At 34.8% G+C, this 19,514-nt stretch overlaps 1 protein-coding gene across 1 annotated transcript; it reads right to left on the reverse strand.

Moving 5' to 3' along the window:
- Positions 1-11,941: 11,941 nt before the first annotated feature.
- On the reverse strand, positions 11,942-18,327 carry LOC116135370 (WPP domain-associated protein-like). Its single transcript, XM_031421064.1, has 4 exons — positions 18,015-18,327; positions 17,466-17,592; positions 12,479-12,580; positions 11,942-12,020 (listed from the first exon to the last, which is right to left on the reverse strand). The coding sequence occupies exons 1-4, from the start codon at positions 18,314-18,316 to the stop codon at positions 11,958-11,960; spliced, it is 594 nt and encodes a 197-aa protein (XP_031276924.1). The 5' UTR covers positions 18,317-18,327; the 3' UTR covers positions 11,942-11,957.
- Between the last annotated feature and the right edge of the window lie 1,187 nt (positions 18,328-19,514).

Here is a 19,514-nt window from a genome sequence, read left to right on the forward strand (position 1 = left end):
GAATGAATAACGAAAATTTGTTAGGGGTGTATTTGTAAACTTATAAGGTGTTTTTGTTATTTTTTAAACTAATAGGGGGGTAATTGATTTTTTATAGGGTACCCTGGAAAGGAACCGGAACCTGCATTTTAGGTTCCGGTTCCTTGAATTGAAGAACCTGTACTGTGCGGTTCCAGTTTCGGTTCCTTTTTTTGGGAACCTGTACTGTGCGGTTCTGGTTCCGATTCCCCGGAAAAGTGCAGGGTACCTGGAACCGCTCACCCCTATCAAAACCCAATTAGGGTACAAAACCACAAATTAAGCTTCAAGACTTCATTTTAAGCCCAAATGATTGTTTCTTTAGACCTCGACTCAAGCCCATGATATTATCCAAAGATAAGCCCATGAGATTCTCAAAGCCCATCACACAATGGCACACATACTAAAAGCACATCATACGATGACATTCTTTTATTTTAATTAGGTCCACTCTAGTCCCAGGATCCAGACATATCTTCTCACAAGCCTTTTTCACAACACAAAGGCTCAAAAATACATTCGAACACTAGATTTTAGCAACACCTTACAACAAAACACTATGGTAAACAATAGTAAGTTCTCTTTCTTTTTTCCGAAAGCGGGTGAACCCGAACCACTTTAATGGGGCATTCTTGATGGGTTATTGTGTGAAGGTACTAAAGTATCCAAAGAGGTTTATTAGTTCGGGATGTTTCTTTGAATTAGGCTCCCTCGGGGCTGCCTAATTAAACATATCATGTTAATAAGTGTGAAAGCCAATTCCTAAAAAATCCATAAGAGAAAATACTTTAGTTATTCGTAATAGTATTTTTAAAATATTATTGTTAGGTATAGTTAGATGATTATTTTGAGATAAAATTTGAAAATTAAAAATTAAAAAAATCTCCTCAAAATCATTTTAGTCCTAAAACACTAAGGCTTCGTCTGACTCAAGTTTGGGAATACTACTTTTAGTATTCCCAATAAAGTTAAATAGTCAAATGCCCCAAAACTCACAATATTATTCAACTTTTTTTAAACCCCCTAAATTTGTTAATTTAATTAAATATCCCTAAATTTTTTTTTGAAATTGCAAAAACACCCCTAAACCCACATTATACCAGATTCCGGCCATCACTGCCGAAAGTTGGTTGGAATCTGGTAGGATGACATACTACTGGCTGGATCTTGTCGGTAGTGCGCCGATCTAGCCTTTTTCGGCTAGATCCAGGGTGAATCTGACCAGAAACGACGGCCAACATATGGTCGTCGTTGACCATCAATGACGGCCAACATATGGTCGTCGTTGACCATCAACGACGGCCGTATCTTTGGCCGTCGTTGACGAAGATCTACGGTGGATCTGGCCAGAAAAGGCCATATCGGCACACGACCGACAAGATCCAGTTGGTCATGCACCGATACGGCGACTCCGGCCACCCTCCGATGATGGTGGCCGGCTATCCGTATTTGATGGGTGGGTTAGAGGTGTTTTTGTTAACTTTTAATATTTTATTATAGGGGTGTTTTGTAAAAAAAAAATCATAGGGGGTATTTTATTAATCTGTAAATCCTACATCGTAATACCTGCCCAACTAAACTTTTTTTTTAACTTTTTTCAAAAAGCTTTTCCCAAAAACGTAAAAATGTAAACCAAACGGAGCCTAATATTTGCTGATTTTGGGCAGCAAAATGATGGTTTTACCCTCTCAAGGCCAAAAATCCTAAAATGACTTGAATAACCTCGAGCTTATTATGACCTCAATACCCCTAAGCTTGTTATGACCTCTTACAATGTCTTTTTTTTTTTTTTTTAGGTTTCGTATTTTTTCCAAGCAGTAAAACACATCCATAGCAATGGGTTCAAATTTCATATTTCAATCATGCATATTCTATTTCATATGAATTTTTTTTACGACTTATATTTTTCGTAAATTCCGATTTCAAATTTTCTGAGGCAAGAGTATAGTCTTCCAAACCACCAAAAAAAACCCTCTCAAAGGTTTTATTTGCAATAAAGCGACTTTGATTCACTCAGTTTTGCATAAAAACCCGCAAAGGGCATTCCTATTAAATCATCTCTCCTGCTTTAATAATTTTATTTCATTTTCCATAAAGAGATAAATAGTTTTCAGGTTTATCTCTCACATAATCAATCAAACTATTTAAATCCTGAATTTTTTATATTATTTTTATTTTTGGCATTTATCCTTGATAAAATATTATTTTGTGTATTTATCTCAATTTTATAATTATTTATTAATTATAAATTATTTTCCAGGGATATTTAACGTTCCAAATCCTTTTGAGATAAATCATTTTGATTATCAGACATGTCTATGTATATGCAATTTTATTATTTCAATTATTTCTCTTTTATTAACTCTTTGGATATTCACCATTTATTTATCTATTTTCTAAAATAATTGTTTTTTCTCAAATTAATGTATCTAGACTTACTTGAGTCTACAATATTTCCTTATAAATGTTTAATTATTATATAAATCTTATTTTTCATTTATCTCTTATTTTTAAATTAATTATTAATTCATATATCCCTTTATCAAAATTCTATCACTTATCTCCAAGCCTTAAGGCGGGAGCTAGGGGTGTCAACCGAGCCGAGCCGCTCACGAGTCGACTCGGCTCGACTCATTAAATACTCAAACTCGACTCGAATAAGACTCGAATTAGGTACCGAGCCGAGTTCGAGTCTACCCCGGCTCGGCTCGATTCGGCTCGGGAGTCAATAGTGGCTCGTTTAGGGTTTTTTTGCAAAAAATAAAAGTTTTAGATATGTTTTTTAATTTGACATGTAAAAGTTTTAAAATGTTGCAAATTAACCCAAACCCCAATTAAAGTTTTAGGATTTTATAATTTGTTGTGTAATACATTGTTGATGTGTTTATTTGGATGTCATTTATCTTGATTTGGATGCAAATTTACCAAAAATTGAATCTGATTTGTATAAAACAAGATCTGCAGGTTATATAAAAAATGGGCCAAACGAGCCATAATCGAGCCAGTTTGAGCTCGAGTTAATCGAGTCATAATCGAGCTTTTTTAATCGAGTCATAATCAAGCTTTTCGAGTCGAGTCACGAGTCGACTTGATTATAAACAAGTCGAATGTTCCTAACTCGATTGACTCGTGACTCGACTCGAACTTGTTTAAGACTTAACAAAGTCAGGCTCATTTAGGGTGATACTCGGCTCGACTCGGCTTGTTTATAGCCCTAGTTGGAGCCTTTTCATTCAAGGCATGATGAAATCTTGATTCACCGATCCTTAGCTGATTCTTGGAATCAAAGCATTATTCATTCACTACCGTGTTGTTGGTGTTTTGGAATTAAAAATAATAAATAAAATACAACTGTTAAATTAAATTACAAATGATTGGATGAAAATTAAAATATTGTCTTTCGGTTAGATGCACCATCATATGCACTTGCTTCAGGAATGACAAAAGCCTTGTTGTTTTAATTCTCCATCGCATATTCTAATAAGTCTGGAGAGTCAGCCTGCAGTCTTCCTTTACAGATTGGCTCAAAGAAGAATCTCGTTGTAGAGTTGCATAGTTAATACCAAATAAAGGAAGCCAAGAGCAAGTTTGGAAAAGATTTTGGTGTGGGAGTCGAGTTAATCCAATAATTCACGAAAGGTTTGTAAAAAATGATTACAAAATATTGATTTTAAGCCAAAACCCCAAAGATATGAGCTGAAAAAGCTAAGTAAAAATAATTTAGCTTTTATTAAAAATCCGTCAAACATAGGAAATTATTTGAAATGCGTAAGACAGTCAAACGCAAAGGTTTGTGCTACTGTTTCAATGGAAAGCACAGGTTTTGCAATTTGGCTTTAAAATCAGTTTTTGAAAATATTTCTTAAACACTCTAAAACATGCCAAGAGATGTAAGGGTTTTTAAAACATGAAATACCTTCCAAAAAGCAATTAAACATGTACAAAAAGGGAGTAATATTCCAACTAATGCATAAAACAAATAATGAAGATGGGAGATGCATTTTGATGCTTCAAGGTATCATATTTCATGCTAAACAGATATAATATGACATGTGAATGATTCCTAGATACTTTTAATGAATTCCCAAAATCAGTGTATGTGTTCTACTTGGCATTATATTTTTATCAATAACTTCAAACTCAATAGATCCAGGATAAAGTACAAAACATTTCTAACCGACTTAATCAACTTATTAACCTTTCTGTGCACGAGTGGAAGAGCAGTTATCCACTCAGTACCAGCTTTAAACCTATACTACAAACTCTTCATCACCCTTCTTCTATAAAGCTCTAATAGACTCAAAATGGGAAGTTTTCCGTCCTCACCCAACCATACATTGAAACACTCACTCATGTTGTTGGTAATGTGGTCTGACTTAATGTATGGTCAAAGGCATGCCTTGACCATTGGTCAGGTTTATTCTCAAGTATCTACTTGTATGCATCTTCATCAACATCCTTTACCTTACCCATGACCTAAACAAAATCTACCTTGTTTGAAGCTCTACTCATTGCCCAAAACATTTTTCTAAAGTGTATCCCTAGAATTTTTTTCCCCCCTAAAATTAGCATATACATGCCTAGCATAGCACCTACTTCTTATAGTTGGCCAATGAACTTCTAACCCATTTATAATACCTTTTTGTCTATCACTCATGAATGTGACATGATCTACATCCCAAGGAAAATCATGCAATAAGCTAAGGAAAAACCCCCCAACATTGCTTATTCTCTACCTCACAAATACATATGGCAAAAGGGAAAATCCTACTGTTAGCATCCATTGAGACGACAAAAAGAAGAACCCCACCATAGTGACCTTTGAGATGACACCCATCAATCCCTGTGAAATTTTTACACCTATCTAAAAATCCTTTTTTCTAAGCTACAAAACTTAAAAAATATCTTTTGAACTTAAGAGTTTATGGTACTCGTTCTCTAATCAACCTACCTCTTGTCATTGAAGCAAGATTGGTGACTTGAATAATGTGGTTGAACTTGTACGACCATGCAATTCTCTTAGCTCTGTACAACTTATGTTTAGGCACCTCTAAATAATATACCCTTCCTAATTCAGCATCTAAGGGCTTTACACAACTCTCCTTATGTGACCTAATAAAGTCAACCATTTTTTTAGCAACCCATGGGGTAGTAGTATCAGGATTGTTATAGACTCTTAGGCAAGTGTGTGTGTTCATATTTTCTAAGTTGATACAATTTCTTATCTATGATTAAAGTTGCATAAATATGGAATGGACACCCCTCTTGTTTACAAATTGTTTAATCCTCCTCTTCTCATTAGACACCTTCTTAATGGTAAAGCCTCTTTGAATTATATAATCCTTTAATACCTTTCTAAAATGCTCAACATCGTTAAACACTTGCCCTACCTCAAAATAAATCTTTCCATCAGCCCCATACTTAAACTCATTACACTTCATGTACCTACTCATTCTACTTACTACATCATCATCTCTACTAGACCTTGATCCTATGATATCCCCACTGCTAAACTCATCATCAGACAACATGCCCCCACTTTTGCCCCTTACTCATCTCCATTATCACCAAAAACATCACCCTTAGTACCTACATTACCCTTATCATCTACATTCCCATCACCATTCCCATTAACATTCTGATTTTCATTCTCATCATCATAATTAGATGCATCACTCTAGTAGAACTCATACTTACAACACTTTTCTAGGGGAATTTTGGATTGCTCATCAGTAGGTTCCCTCGGGTAATGTTCTGGCAAAACTAGTTAGAGTTCAGTACTTTCTACAAGTACTACTTCAATAAACAACTTAATGTACATTAACCCTTTCAACCGATATTGCTGGAAAATAAAGGCTGCATCCTCATCACTATCTATTAATAAATATATCTCCTAAGAAAAAGGTAACCCAACTTCTACACTAAACTTCTTATCAGGATAAAGGTATACTTCTTGATTCTCCTTGGCCACACATTTATTCATGTCCTTAATCAACAATATATAACTAAATTCACCAAGGTCTATATTCTTAATCTCACACTCAATTCCAAATAACTGAAATTTCAAATTAAACTTTTGTGGCTTCATCCTACAGAACACAAATATATAATGAATTTGATAACATCTCACTATTTCATACAATACAAAACTTAACATATAAGAAAGATATTTATTAAATCAAACATAAACAAGTTTCCAAAAATCTCCTTAGATGCAAAAATCATTATCAAACTTGGTTACTTAGATATTTATTAAATCCCGATGGCTGAATCAGAGAATTGACTCAGCCACTAGGATTGGCTTAAAGACATACAAATTTCCACATTTGGGGATCTACTATCATAGCATACGTAGATAGGCATTGATTGCATTTGAAGAAGACAGCTCCTGCTACTTAAGAAATTCTTACCCTACTTTTCCATTTATAGTTTGCCACTAGAATCACCTCACCATAATTTATAAATTAATTCTCTCATTAACAAAATGTAAAATCAGCATGCACAAACAACACATAGGTTTTGATTTCTCCTTAGAACCCAAATTTTCATTATAGTAGAGCAAAAAAGTAATGTTGTGTGACCCAGTGTTATATTGTGAATCAAAAACAAGATTTGCATATACTACTAGTGTTTTACAAACATGAATGTTTTTAAGGATTCCTTTATATGAATATTTTTGCAACTACTTTGATGCAAATGGATTTGTTTATGCTGTCGAAGAAAAAGGGAGGGAGAAAGTGAGGAGTCAATAACATAGAGTTAAGAGAAGCAAGAGAAGAAGTAGATGAGAATTTTGATTGTTGCCAATGTCATCCATTGTCGCCAGTGTTCCTTCAATCATCGTTGTAAACAGTTGCCTCTTTCTGCCTATATTGCTTAAGCTTCAATTACAGAAAACAATGGAGAAAAGGAAGAATGACTTTTCTCTCTCCTTTATGTCTCGTTAGGTCAACTTTAGTGGGACATACGGCAAGCATGCAAGCGAAGCTTTGCTACACGGATTTAGAGAGAAAAATTTAAATCATTGATTTTTCAGCTTCCAATGAATTTATCATCCTATCTTTCTTCAGTTAAAGTTAACAGATAGATCTTAACGATGGGTGGGAAATTTTCTAAAACTTTTTGCGTGGGAAACTTAATTACGCCAAACCTTGGGTGGGAAATTGTCGTTTTCTCATTACTGATATAACAAAAATTTCTTTACTGTTAACCATTAGTGAGTTATTGAAATTTATATTGTTATACTAAACAAATATCACCAAATTGCTCTCCTATAATTTATTTTAATACCTTAAACTTAATAGCAGGGGATTTTATTATTTTTGAAACCTTACATGGTTTTTTGTTATTTTATCATACGGATATTGTCAATTTGAGGACACTGTTTCTTGAATTTGAAAGAAAAAAGACAGAAGTTTTAGAATAGCCTAAAAAGGGACAAAATACTTTAAAAGGAATGAATTTAACATTTGAAAGGGGTAAAAATGACATTTATCAAGTTTATAATATTTGATAATTTCATGTAGTTTTAAAATTTGTATAATTAGAAAAATGAATTTATATTAAAATTATATTAATTTATTATTTTTATAATAACTATATAATAAAAAAGAGTAGGTGGCTCGCAGCCAAGGCTAGTGTCATTGGCCATGTTGTGGCTTGGCTTGGCCTGAGCGGAGCCAGGCCAAGTTGCAACCTTTGCTAGTCACTGAACTAGCCACTCATAGCTAGCCTAGCCAAGCCAAGTTGCCACCCTTTGCTAGTCATTGAACTGACCCCACATTTTAAAACCCTATTGCAATTGGTTGGTTGGGCAGGGGGGTGGGGGATGGGTGGTAGTTGGGGTGTTGGACAATAACTAGAAATAAATACAAGCATTCAATTTCAATAAATTAAATGAGATAAGGGAAGAGAGATGCTCAAAGAATTTATAGTGGTTCCGAGTTTTGATCAAGAGCCTCCTATATCCACTTCTTCAAGGCAATATCCTTGAAGTTTCACTAGAATCAAAATTTGCCAATACAATAGTTTTAATAAGATTTTGCCTCTAGATGTGTATAAAAGGTTTGTTGTAAAGTTTGCCTCTAGGCTAGGCTAATACACACAATGAGTTACAAATTTGTCTCTAAAAATGTAAAGGATGAGTTTAAAGAGAGAGTAAAAATGATGTTCAAGATTTTTGATCTTTTTGCTTGCAAGATTGATTGAATGTTGTTTGCACTATTCCCTTATACTTTTTCTTTCAAAAATCTTGTCCTAATATATCTTGAACCTATGAGAAGTCAAATACAACAATTTAACCATTTTCTAGAAAATCTAAGGAGATCTACAAACTTTTGCAAAAGTCGACTACTATTGCAGAACATAGAGGAACAAGCGTTCCAATATCCCGAACGATCGTTCTTGACTCCAACAGTGATATTTTTTTGAAATCTAGATTTGATACTGGTCGTTTCTCTTCTGGCAACAAGCTTCATTTCATTTGAACAGGTGTTCCTATATCATGAACGATCGTTCCTTCTTGAATCACTTAATATCCAAAAATTTCAGAGAAGTGAACGACTTGTTGGAATAATATTTTTCCTTCTTGGAATGGCTTGATCATACATGGAAACGAGCATTCTTCCATTGCGAACATGTGTTCACATATGACATTTCAATATTCAAAAAACTTGACTTGGGCTCGAGCATTCGGTCGTTCCTATGAGCGGTCGTTTTGCTTAAGATCTTAAAATGTGTCAAAATTCTAGAGACGTGAACAACCTAGTGCAACGGTCACGTTCCTGATGGAATAGCTAGGAGAACGATCGTTCGTTATGATGGAACGGTCGTTTCGCTTCAGTTCTTCAAGATGTATCACCCTTTCAATATTGACTTCAAATATTCACAAAACAACTTGGTGGAACGGGAGTTCGTGTTGGAACGACTTGACTGAAAGTTGTCAATTTGGGCAGAGCCATGAGCAACTTAAGGGAACGAGGTCGCTCAAGTGAAACGGTCTCAATATGAAGTGGAATGGGCGTTCCTTTAACACGAATGGTCGTTCTTACCTTGGAAATCTGCATGTTCATTTTATGGTTATGACTTGTGTAATACCTTTGCAATTTGTTAGTTCTTCAAACACACTTTTGATTAATTTTGGCATATCAAAACACATAAGGGTTCAACACACATGGCCAGATCGGTGGCTAACATGGCTTGGCATGGCGACCAATTGTTGGGATATTGTGGCTCGATCGTTTTCCTATTTATTCCCATGTAAAATTGTGTGTCTTTAGGAAAACTCTTTAATAAAGAATACAATTCTAAATATGAATAGAATTATAAGAGTCCAATTAGGAATTGAAATATGAATCCTAGTACAAATAGAATATCCCATATACTACCTATAAATATAAGGGTGAGAACCAATTCAAGATTATGAGAGAATGTGAGAATACAAGGTATTTGTATTAAACACCATGGGGAGAGTGTCTCAGAAACTAGGATTATTTTCACTCTAGGTATTGGGTTGAGCGTGGTTAGAAACTAAGATGTTTCCACTCTATTTTATGTATCGGGTTTATGGTGTTGTGTACTCTTGTATATCGTGTTTAGGAAACTGTAGTGGATTTCTCTCATCCGTGGATGTATGTAGGTTATGCCGAACCACGTAAATATCGTGTCTCTTTGTGTGGTGTGATTTTGTTCATATGTTATTTATCTCGAATATAGGTTTTCCGCTACGCGTTCTCCTAACAAGTGGTATTAGAGCTCCAAGTTGCGACCGGGGAGATGAGTTCTTTCGAGATGGTGGATGCACATAAGAGACGGATGACAACAGGTTTAAGTTGTAGGTGGAGTGGTTCTCTAATCTTGGCGGCAAAATTCAACATGGTTATTATGCGATTTGGATGCTAGCAAAATTCAACATGGTTAACCTGAATGTTGTAATGATGAAGAATCTTCATCATGTTCATCGTTCTGATGGAAAACTCGCCAAGGTGGAGATTGTTGGGATATTGTGGCTCATTTTCCTATTTGTTCCCATGTAAAATTGTATGTCTTTAGGAAAACTCTTTAGTAAAGAATACAATTCTAAATAGGAATAGAATTATGAGAGTCTAATTAGGAATTGAAATATGAATCATATTAGGAATAAAATATCCTACACTACCTATAAATATAGGGGTGAGAACCAATTCAAGGTTCTGAGAGAATAAGACGAGAACACAGGGTATTTGATGTAAGTGTTATTAAACACCATGGCGAGAGTGTCTAAGAAACTGGGATCATTTCCACTCTAGGTACTGGGTTGAGCGTGGTTAGAAACTAGGATGTTTCCACTCTATTTTATGTACCGAGTTTATGGTGTTGTGTACTTTTATATATTGTATTCATGAAACTATAGTGGATTTCTCTCATTCGTGGATGTAGGCAGGTTATGCCGAACTACGTAAATATCGTGTCTCTTTGTGTGATGTGATTTTATTCTTATGTTATTTATCTCGAATGTATGTTCTCCGTTGCACAGTCTCCTAACACCAATATGGTTACATTGGCAACCGATCTAGCTATACATGGCTAGCTTGTCGGCTAGCAGAAGGCAACGGCCTAACTTGGCATTAATCCGATGGAATCTCTAACTCGATCTCATCTCTATGTTGTTTGATGATCTCAACTTGCTCATTCACCCATTTACAAGTGTAGTGTTTTCTCTCTTCAATAGTAATACCAAGTAACATATTCTTTTTAGTTTCATCGCCATATTATGATTCTAATAATTAGTTTCCAACTTCATTCCCGTAACCCTTATTTTACCATATGATCAACCTGTTTGACAATATACTTATACAAAGAAAGGTGATGAAATCAGGGAAAGAGCCAAAAAAAATTTATTTTGGGAGCCACATGTAAATGTTCAATGAATGACGGGTCGAAGAAACTATCAAGAAGTTACATCTATGGGCGCCAAAGTGCTAAATTCAAAAACTGATCATTAGGAGCAAAAAAGAAAACTAATTTATGGGACTAAATTGATAGTTTTCTTTATAAGTTATAAAAAGATTTTATAGGGCTCTGGGTACCCTTAAAGTAACTCCACCCCTAAATTAAATGTCTATCCAAAAAAACAATATTAATAAATTTTTTTCTAAGTTGTATACTTGAATTCTCGACAAGAGCTTTGATATAGTTGTTCGAACCGTTCACAAGGAATAAGATTAATCCTTTTTGTGTAATACAATGACAATCATTAAGGTATGATGAAAACTTTTAGCAATGAAATCTTCATCAGAATACAAAAGCAAGTGGTAAAGCACACCATGAATACAAATTCTTCATAACATATATGCCAATTGCCAAGAGTGTGGGACAACAATACAAATGGCATTTGCATGGTCATGAAATCGAGCTAATATGTTAATTGTTTAAATTTTAGTTTACCTGATATTTTTGGTCTCCCTGTTTACATTTCTACTATTAGATTAATATGTGCTAGGCAGACCTAGAGTGAAATTGTCTGATACAGTAATTAGCATGTGATTTTGAGGATTTACAAATATTGTTTTGATGATCTTAAAATGGTTTTATAAACTTATAATCAATTAATACTTTTCAATAACAAGCGATCTCAAAGAGTGTAAATGAAATAAAAACCGTTCAACATGTCAAACTAAACTTGGTAATAGCGATCATGATAATTCTAAATCTTCCACAAGTCATTCAAAGCCACTATAATACAAATCTAATTTCCCTCTAGATAGAACCGAATTTCTTACACTGCAGCATGCGCAAAAAAGAAACCATGCAGAACTCCATCTGTTTAATAAAGATAAAAGAGTAAGAAAACCAATAGAAGAATTCTCATATTATTGATATCTATCATATTCAAGTTTCTCTGACAACTCACAATGATGGACAACTTGTTTTTCGAAAAAGTTACCTTATGGAAGAGCAGATCAAGCTGGTTTTGTATATTTTCCTCCCAATTCTCTTCTAACCAACTTCAGAGTCTCAATAATCTGTAGGAAGCAAGCCATCATAAGAAACATGATTAAAAAAAGAAAAAAATTAGTGTTCGAACCTGAACAGTAAGTATTAATACATCATGTAAGTTGTTCTCCCACCGATAGCTACATAAAGTGACTTAAAAAGTCTAATATAATGGGAAACTACATAGGAAGCATATCAACTTCATTCCATGCAAACTATGAATTATTCAGAGTGCAAATAGAAGAATTCATTTTATCTTCTAGGTTTTTTTTTTTTTTTTTGCAAAAAAAAAATAGACAATGTTAAGGATAAAATATTCAAGTATCACTCGTCACACGAGTAATGATTTTTATAATTGGAGAACTTGCCAACTAAAATGCAAGCTACTGTACATTACCAATAGAAAACGCAGCCATGCGCATAAATTGTGCGCATATATTTCAAAACATGAAAGTAGCATAAATGATGGAAACGAAAAGCAACTTACCCCAGGATAATGTTGCAATACTGGAGAATAATGATCAAGTGCTATGTATATTTTCTCAAGAAGGCTCGAAAGAGCATCCACCTTATCCCCCAGAAGATCAACCTGAACTCCAAAGAGAGAATTCAGTGAGACAGATAGTACAATATAAGGTCATCTCAAGACATATTTGCAAGACAAAAAAATGAATGCAAGTATCTTTTCTCAATGGTCTTCACTAGGCATCTCGAATGAAGTTTCTACTTGAATCTATTTACATTTTACTAGTTCCACAAACTTTCATGTACTGTTTAAATCTTAATAACTTCTGTAAACCAGAGATATAATCAGCAATTTTGAAGTTCTTGTTGCTATTTGAAAGACAATGATACGAAAATGAGGAAAGAACAACAGAATAACAGAGGCAGCAAACAGCTACTGCATTTTTTTGATACCAAATGCCAACATGATGCAGCGCATAGCCCTTCATTCTTTGACATCTATAAGTACACACTACGCTTTTACATCAGCACCACTTTTATCAACTAAGTTTTATAATTTTTATATTTAATCTATCATCTATTAAGGTATTGGGATGACCTTAATAGACACAGGAAGAACCTACAGTCTTCCACAATTTAAACCAACTCATCTTTCTTTTTCTAAATTTATTTCAACCAAATTTGAGAAGCCCCCAACTAAAAGATAAAGAGAAAAATCAAATAAGAAAACAGAGAACTGAGAGAAGGTTGCAGAAAATTTCTATACAACTCATAAACTGCAAAGTTAGTAATTTTAGAAAAATGTTATCTTTACAAAGACTCATACAAAGAAGGATATAAAGTGACATCATCAAGAAGAAAAAAAGAAAGAAAAAACGGAAAAAGAGAGAGAGAGAAATTATAAAAATCAAGTGTAGGGATTGTCTTTGTATACCCATTTATACGAGTCTTTATAAAACTAGCATTGCTCATGATTTTAATAGGGAGATGACAATTTCCCACGCAAGGTCTGGCGTAAGTTTGTTTGCCCACCCAAAAACGTTTAAAAAAAAAAAAAAAAAATTCCCACCCATCATTAACATCCATTAGTGAAATCTGTTAAATGACACCTATAAAAACAAAAATACCCTCTACTATTTGAATCCAAACCCAAACCCAAACCCTACTCCATCATGAATTTCTTCAAATCTAGCTTCTCTCCCTCTTTTTTCCACCACTGGCTCCACCTCCAACCTCACTTCCTCTCCCCAATTCCCACACCGGCTTCCTCCATTTCCTCTCCCCAATTCCCACACCCGCTTCCTCCATTTCCTCTCCCCAATTCCCACACCCACTTCCTCCATTTCCTCGCCCCCATCCCCACATCCACTTCCTCCATGTTCGCTCTCCCACTGGTCAAAGCCGTCAATGGCCTTGCAAGGTTGCGATTGTGGCCTTTTAAAGCCACTATTGTGGCCACGATGGTGACCTTATGAGGCCATTGTTGTGGCCATGATGATTGCTAAGCAGGGCCATCATTACCAGTCCCTATAGCCCCAGCCCACCGGCCTCCATATTACTACTAGATGAACAAAACCCAGATCCCAACACTCTTCCCAAACCCCAACCTAGCAATGGCGGTGGTTGTGATGGTCAAGCTTCCAAACGAGGCCCGATCTGGTCTAAATCGCAGCCAACTAGGCGAACGAGCAAGCTGAGGCCATGACAATATTATGGGATTGAAACCCATACACCACCGTAGTGTGGTGGCTCACCGGTAGTCTAGATTAACGACGAAAAACCCCGAATCAACGGCCAAGCCGTGAGTTGTTTTGCCCAAAAACACAAGCCAAACTTCAATTTTTCTCAACCCAATCAATCAGAAACAATCATCAAACATTAAAGAATCAAACAGTCTAAAATCAAATTAAAAAAAAAAAAACTTTGTTAATTTTACACCTCCTCCAACACTGATCGCTTAAATTATCAATAATTGTGTTGGTGGTGGTGGAGGAGGAGGCGTTGGAGGTGGTTCAGGTAAAGGTGAAGGTGAAGGCTTTGGAGTTGGGGGCGATGTTGGTGGCGGGACTGGAGGTGGTATTGGCAGGAAGAGGAGAAGGTGGAGTTGGTGGTGGTGTGGTTCTGGCCCGCGGAGGAGGTAATCTTTGTAATCTGTTGGTTATATATGTGATAATACGAATATAACCATTATTCTATGATTATTTGATGTTTTTATTTATGTTACCATTTACAAGAATAATCATTTACTATTTTATTCTTATACGCAAAACTTTTGGACGACATTGTCCTTGTATTAAAAACAATTTACCAGAAGGCTAGACCTGGCCACCATTGTCTTATTGTGATCGTTTTTTACTAGATCCAACAATGGTTAGATCTATCTGACCGATTTTTGGCTGTCAACAACTATATCTCCAATCGCAGATTTGACCATTTCTAGTCAAATCGATGAATGATTGGGAAGATTCGGCCATTCGTGCACCATTATGGTGACTATTGGCTGTCAACCAACGATGGTAGCCAACGACTGGCAATCCTTTTGGGTGATTGGGATGTTTTTTTGTTCATTTTTAAACTTTTAGGATAAGGGTGTTTAGCTAAATTCTCAAATGTAGGGGGTTAATAAAACAATCTAAATAATAATACTATAATAATATTAAAAAAGAAAAGTAATTTAGTAACTATATAACATACCTACTAATTTATTCTAATCAAATCAAACATATTTTATATAACAATTTTAGTAATTTTTAAAGTAATTTATATTTCTATGAATATAATATTTTTAATAATACAATATTCCTTGACACAGGGAGAAGTAACCTCCAGTCTTCCACAATTTAAACCAACTCATCTTTCTTTTTCTAAATTGATTTCAACCAAAATTGAGAAGCCCCCAACTGAAAGAAAACAGAGAACTGAGAGAAGGCTGCAGAAAATTTCTATGCAACTGGTAAACACCAAAGTTAGTAATTTGTAGTATTCAATCAGACAATATTTAGTTTTAACTTTTTCTGGGTGAATCATTGCTGAGAAGTATATACAATTTAGGTAATATAACACATAATCAGTATCCCAAAACTGGCATCTAAGCAACCATTCTACGATTTAGAATTATTACAAAATNCCTGGCCACCATTGTCTTATTGTGATCGTTTTTTACTAGATCCAACAATGGTTAGATCTATCTGACCGATTTTTGGCTGTCAACAACTATATCTCCAATCGCAGATTTGACCATTTCTAGTCAAATCGATGAATGATTGGGAAGATTCGGCCATTCGTGCACCATTATGGTGACTATTGGCTGTCAACCAACGATGGTAGCCAACGACTGGCAATCCTTTTGGGTGATTGGGATGTTTTTTTGTTCATTTTTAAACTTTTAGGATAAGGGTGTTTAGCTAAATTCTCAAATGTAGGGGGTTAATAAAACAATCTAAATAATAATACTATAATAATATTAAAAAAGAAAAGTAATTTAGTAACTATATAACATACCTACTAATTTATTCTAATCAAATCAAACATATTTTATATAACAATTTTAGTAATTTTTAAAGTAATTTATATTTCTATGAATATAATATTTTTAATAATACAATATTCCTTGACACAGGGAGAAGTAACCTCCAGTCTTCCACAATTTAAACCAACTCATCTTTCTTTTTCTAAATTGATTTCAACCAAAATTGAGAAGCCCCCAACTGAAAGAAAACAGAGAACTGAGAGAAGGCTGCAGAAAATTTCTATGCAACTGGTAAACACCAAAGTTAGTAATTTGTAGTATTCAATCAGACAATATTTAGTTTTAACTTTTTCTGGGTGAATCATTGCTGAGAAGTATATACAATTTAGGTAATATAACACATAATCAGTATCCCAACACTGGCATCCAAGCAACCATTTTATGATTTAGAATTATTACAAAATAAATACACTGATTTAGACAACCTGAATTCTCAACTGTGAGTGATTGCACATAGCCCTTTCTTAACTAATGGAAGTACACACAAATTCAGTCTCCAATATTTTCAAGCCCTCATTCCTAGGGATGTATTCGAGCCGAGCCGAGTATCTCGGTATTCGAGCTCGGCTCGTGATGAACAGTAGCAAACTCGAGCTCAATCGAGCTTTAATATTCCTGTTCGAGCTCGAGCTCGCGAGTCTGAAGTGGTACTCGAGCTTGCTCAAACGAGCTCGAGCCTAACCGAGCTCAATAATTTATTGTATTTTCTCTTTCTTCCCACATTTTCTCTTTCTTCTTTTCGCCTATCAATATCATCTCATTTTTTTTGCTCTTTCTTCTTTTCACCTATTACCTCATTTTGTCACCTCAACTTTTTTTTTTCTCTCTTTCTTCCCGTCTCTTCTCTTCTCTTTTCTTACTTTTTAGATCTTCTCCTTCGTCTGTTTTTTTTTTTCTTTCTCCCCATTCTTTTCTCTTTCTTCTTTACTTCTTCTATATTCTCTTCTCTATTCTCACCTCCTCTTCTCTTTCTTCTTTTGCTCCTTCAGATTTTCTCCTTCATTAATTTTCTTTCACATTCTAAGCTCGAATGGAACCGAGGATTAATGAAGGTGAAAGAGATGAGTTTTTGTTTGAGCTTTGAAATGGGTTTTGAGTTTTTATCTGTGAATGGGTCATGGGTGTTGTTTGTAATTTTGACAACTTAAAAATAAAACTTTTGAAATCTTGCAAATTGCCCCCTAAGCTCGTTTAAGCTCGCGAGCCTGACGAGTCGAGCTCTGCCAGGATCGAACTCGGCTCATCACTATTCACAAGCTGCTCGAGCTCGAGATCGAGTCAACTGATTTCGAGTCGAGCTCGAGCTTAGGACGAGCCGAGCTTGTGTAGCTCGCAAGCTACCCGGCTCGTCTACTCATACCAATTAGCAACAAATACGGCTCTATGCCTTGTACAACAAAATATGAATTAAAAGAACACAAACTCAAATTAAAAAAATCAATGTGCACTACTTCTGACAAATGTAAACTTTTCATCATACCTCAGCTTCAGCCTTTTGAAGGTCAGAACTCCTCCTTTCAAGCCTCTGTTTGTACATCAACTCCGTGCCTTTGATTACTTTAGCTTTCCGAATAAGAGCTCTCAATTGAGAACTCAAATTGTCCAATCTAAAAGAAATGCCATATGCATATCAATACACTAATTCACAATTCATCTAAACTCAATGAGTGCTTATAAATGGAATGACAACTGAAGCCTGAAGATTAGAAGAGAATCAAATTCAATTATAGCCATACTCAACAGTACAAAAATTTCAGACAGAATACAAAATTTACTCTTTCTTATTGAAGCAAAACGTCTCTGACCAGTAACCCATTTTTTTCTTAGACTAAAAGCATCAACATCATCAGTCATTTAGTAAGTCATAAATAGATGCATATGTGATTTATGCATACCTATAAGACCAAACCAAACATCTACAATCGGGAAAACCATGCAAAAAACAGAATCAGCCAAGGCCATAATTTTAGTTGATAGCTCCATACAGATTATAAATACAAAAAAGTAAAAGACAAATATAACTATGTACCTCATATTATTTTTTGTAATATCTTCCATTACTCTGCATTCAAAATCAGCAATACTCGTGTATAAACACTGAACAAGAATGGTCAAGGATTGTATTTGCCGCTTATGCTTCCTTTCTTTCTCTTGACTAACAGATACAAGCATCCTAATTTCTTCATCAATTTCTCCAATCTCATTCATTTTCAGTGTAAATTTGTCCCTTAGGTCACGCAACTCCAACTTGTGTCCTTCAATCATTTCCAATGCTATGCTCAATTCACGTTTCATGGCATCAGATTCTTTACTTCTTTCAGAAATTAACATTTCTTGTCGACTTGTCTCATTTCTTAAATTTTTCAGCTCTNTATATAATAGTTAAAGTAGGTCAAGTTGAACTACCTAGTCTTTATAGACTCTTATTCATCTTTTGGCTCTAGAAGGTTTGAAATCCTTGGCTGCTTGAGAATTCTTCAACTGGTTTTGCTTTCACAATTTAACTCCAAGAACTTTCTTGTCAACTACTCATCTAATATATGTATATATATATATATATATATTTTTCGAGTAACGAGATTTTCTAACAACAAAATAGGCTTTATTCAGCGCCATTTTTAAGGTGTACATTTACCGAACTTGATCAATTCAATCATATTATTTTGACACACATAATTTTTTTAAGTTATTATTAATGGTTGAGAGAGTCCTAGAATCAATGCAAGAAAGTCGCAAAACTTTCTAAGGAACTAAACAAAAAATATAACAGAGAAGAATATCTTTCAAGAACTTGATTAATTCCAAAATGGTTTTTCAATACAACTTGTAAAAGAGTAAAGTCTTTTATACTTATACAAGTGCCACATTGGCAATCTTTGTTAAAAAAGAAAAATTAGATCACAATTGTTGATTAGAAACACAGCCTTGCAAGAACCTTTGTAGTTGTAGTTCTGTTGATTGTTACAACATCCTCTAGCAGAACAACTTAGAACTTAGTGCTTCTAGAATCTCAATATTGAACTTAGAATATCAATGCTGCTATGCTGACTTGTGAATCCAAACTTGTTAATTCAAAACCACATCGTCCCTCAAGCTGAGCAATTAGATCTTGCTGCAAAAGCTTGCTAATACACAATATCATAGTAGGATAACTGCACGAATAACAATCGTCCACACTTTGTATTGTCAGTGCTCACCTTTTTCAAAAAATTCAACAATTGGCAGAAGATCAGACTGTTCACTTTGAGAAATAGAGTTAGATTTCACATCCTCCTTGAAACTGACAAGGGAACTCAGTTGAAGTTTATTACCCAACATTTGAAACCTTATGATGGGCAAAGGTTTGGTAAGTATATCAAATACTTGAAACTCAGAAGCAGTATACTGAACAACCAATCACTTGGAAATCACTAAGTCTTGAACATAATGCACATCCATTTTGATGTGTTTAGTTCGAGCACGAAAAATAGGATTAGCAACTAGTGCACCTGCACTTTTGTTATCACACCACAAAACAGATTGAGTAGAA

This window comes from Pistacia vera, unplaced genomic scaffold (genome assembly GCF_008641045.1).
Source record: "Pistacia vera cultivar Batoury unplaced genomic scaffold, PisVer_v2 Contig3, whole genome shotgun sequence".
NCBI classification, from domain to species: Eukaryota; Viridiplantae; Streptophyta; class Magnoliopsida; order Sapindales; family Anacardiaceae; genus Pistacia; species Pistacia vera.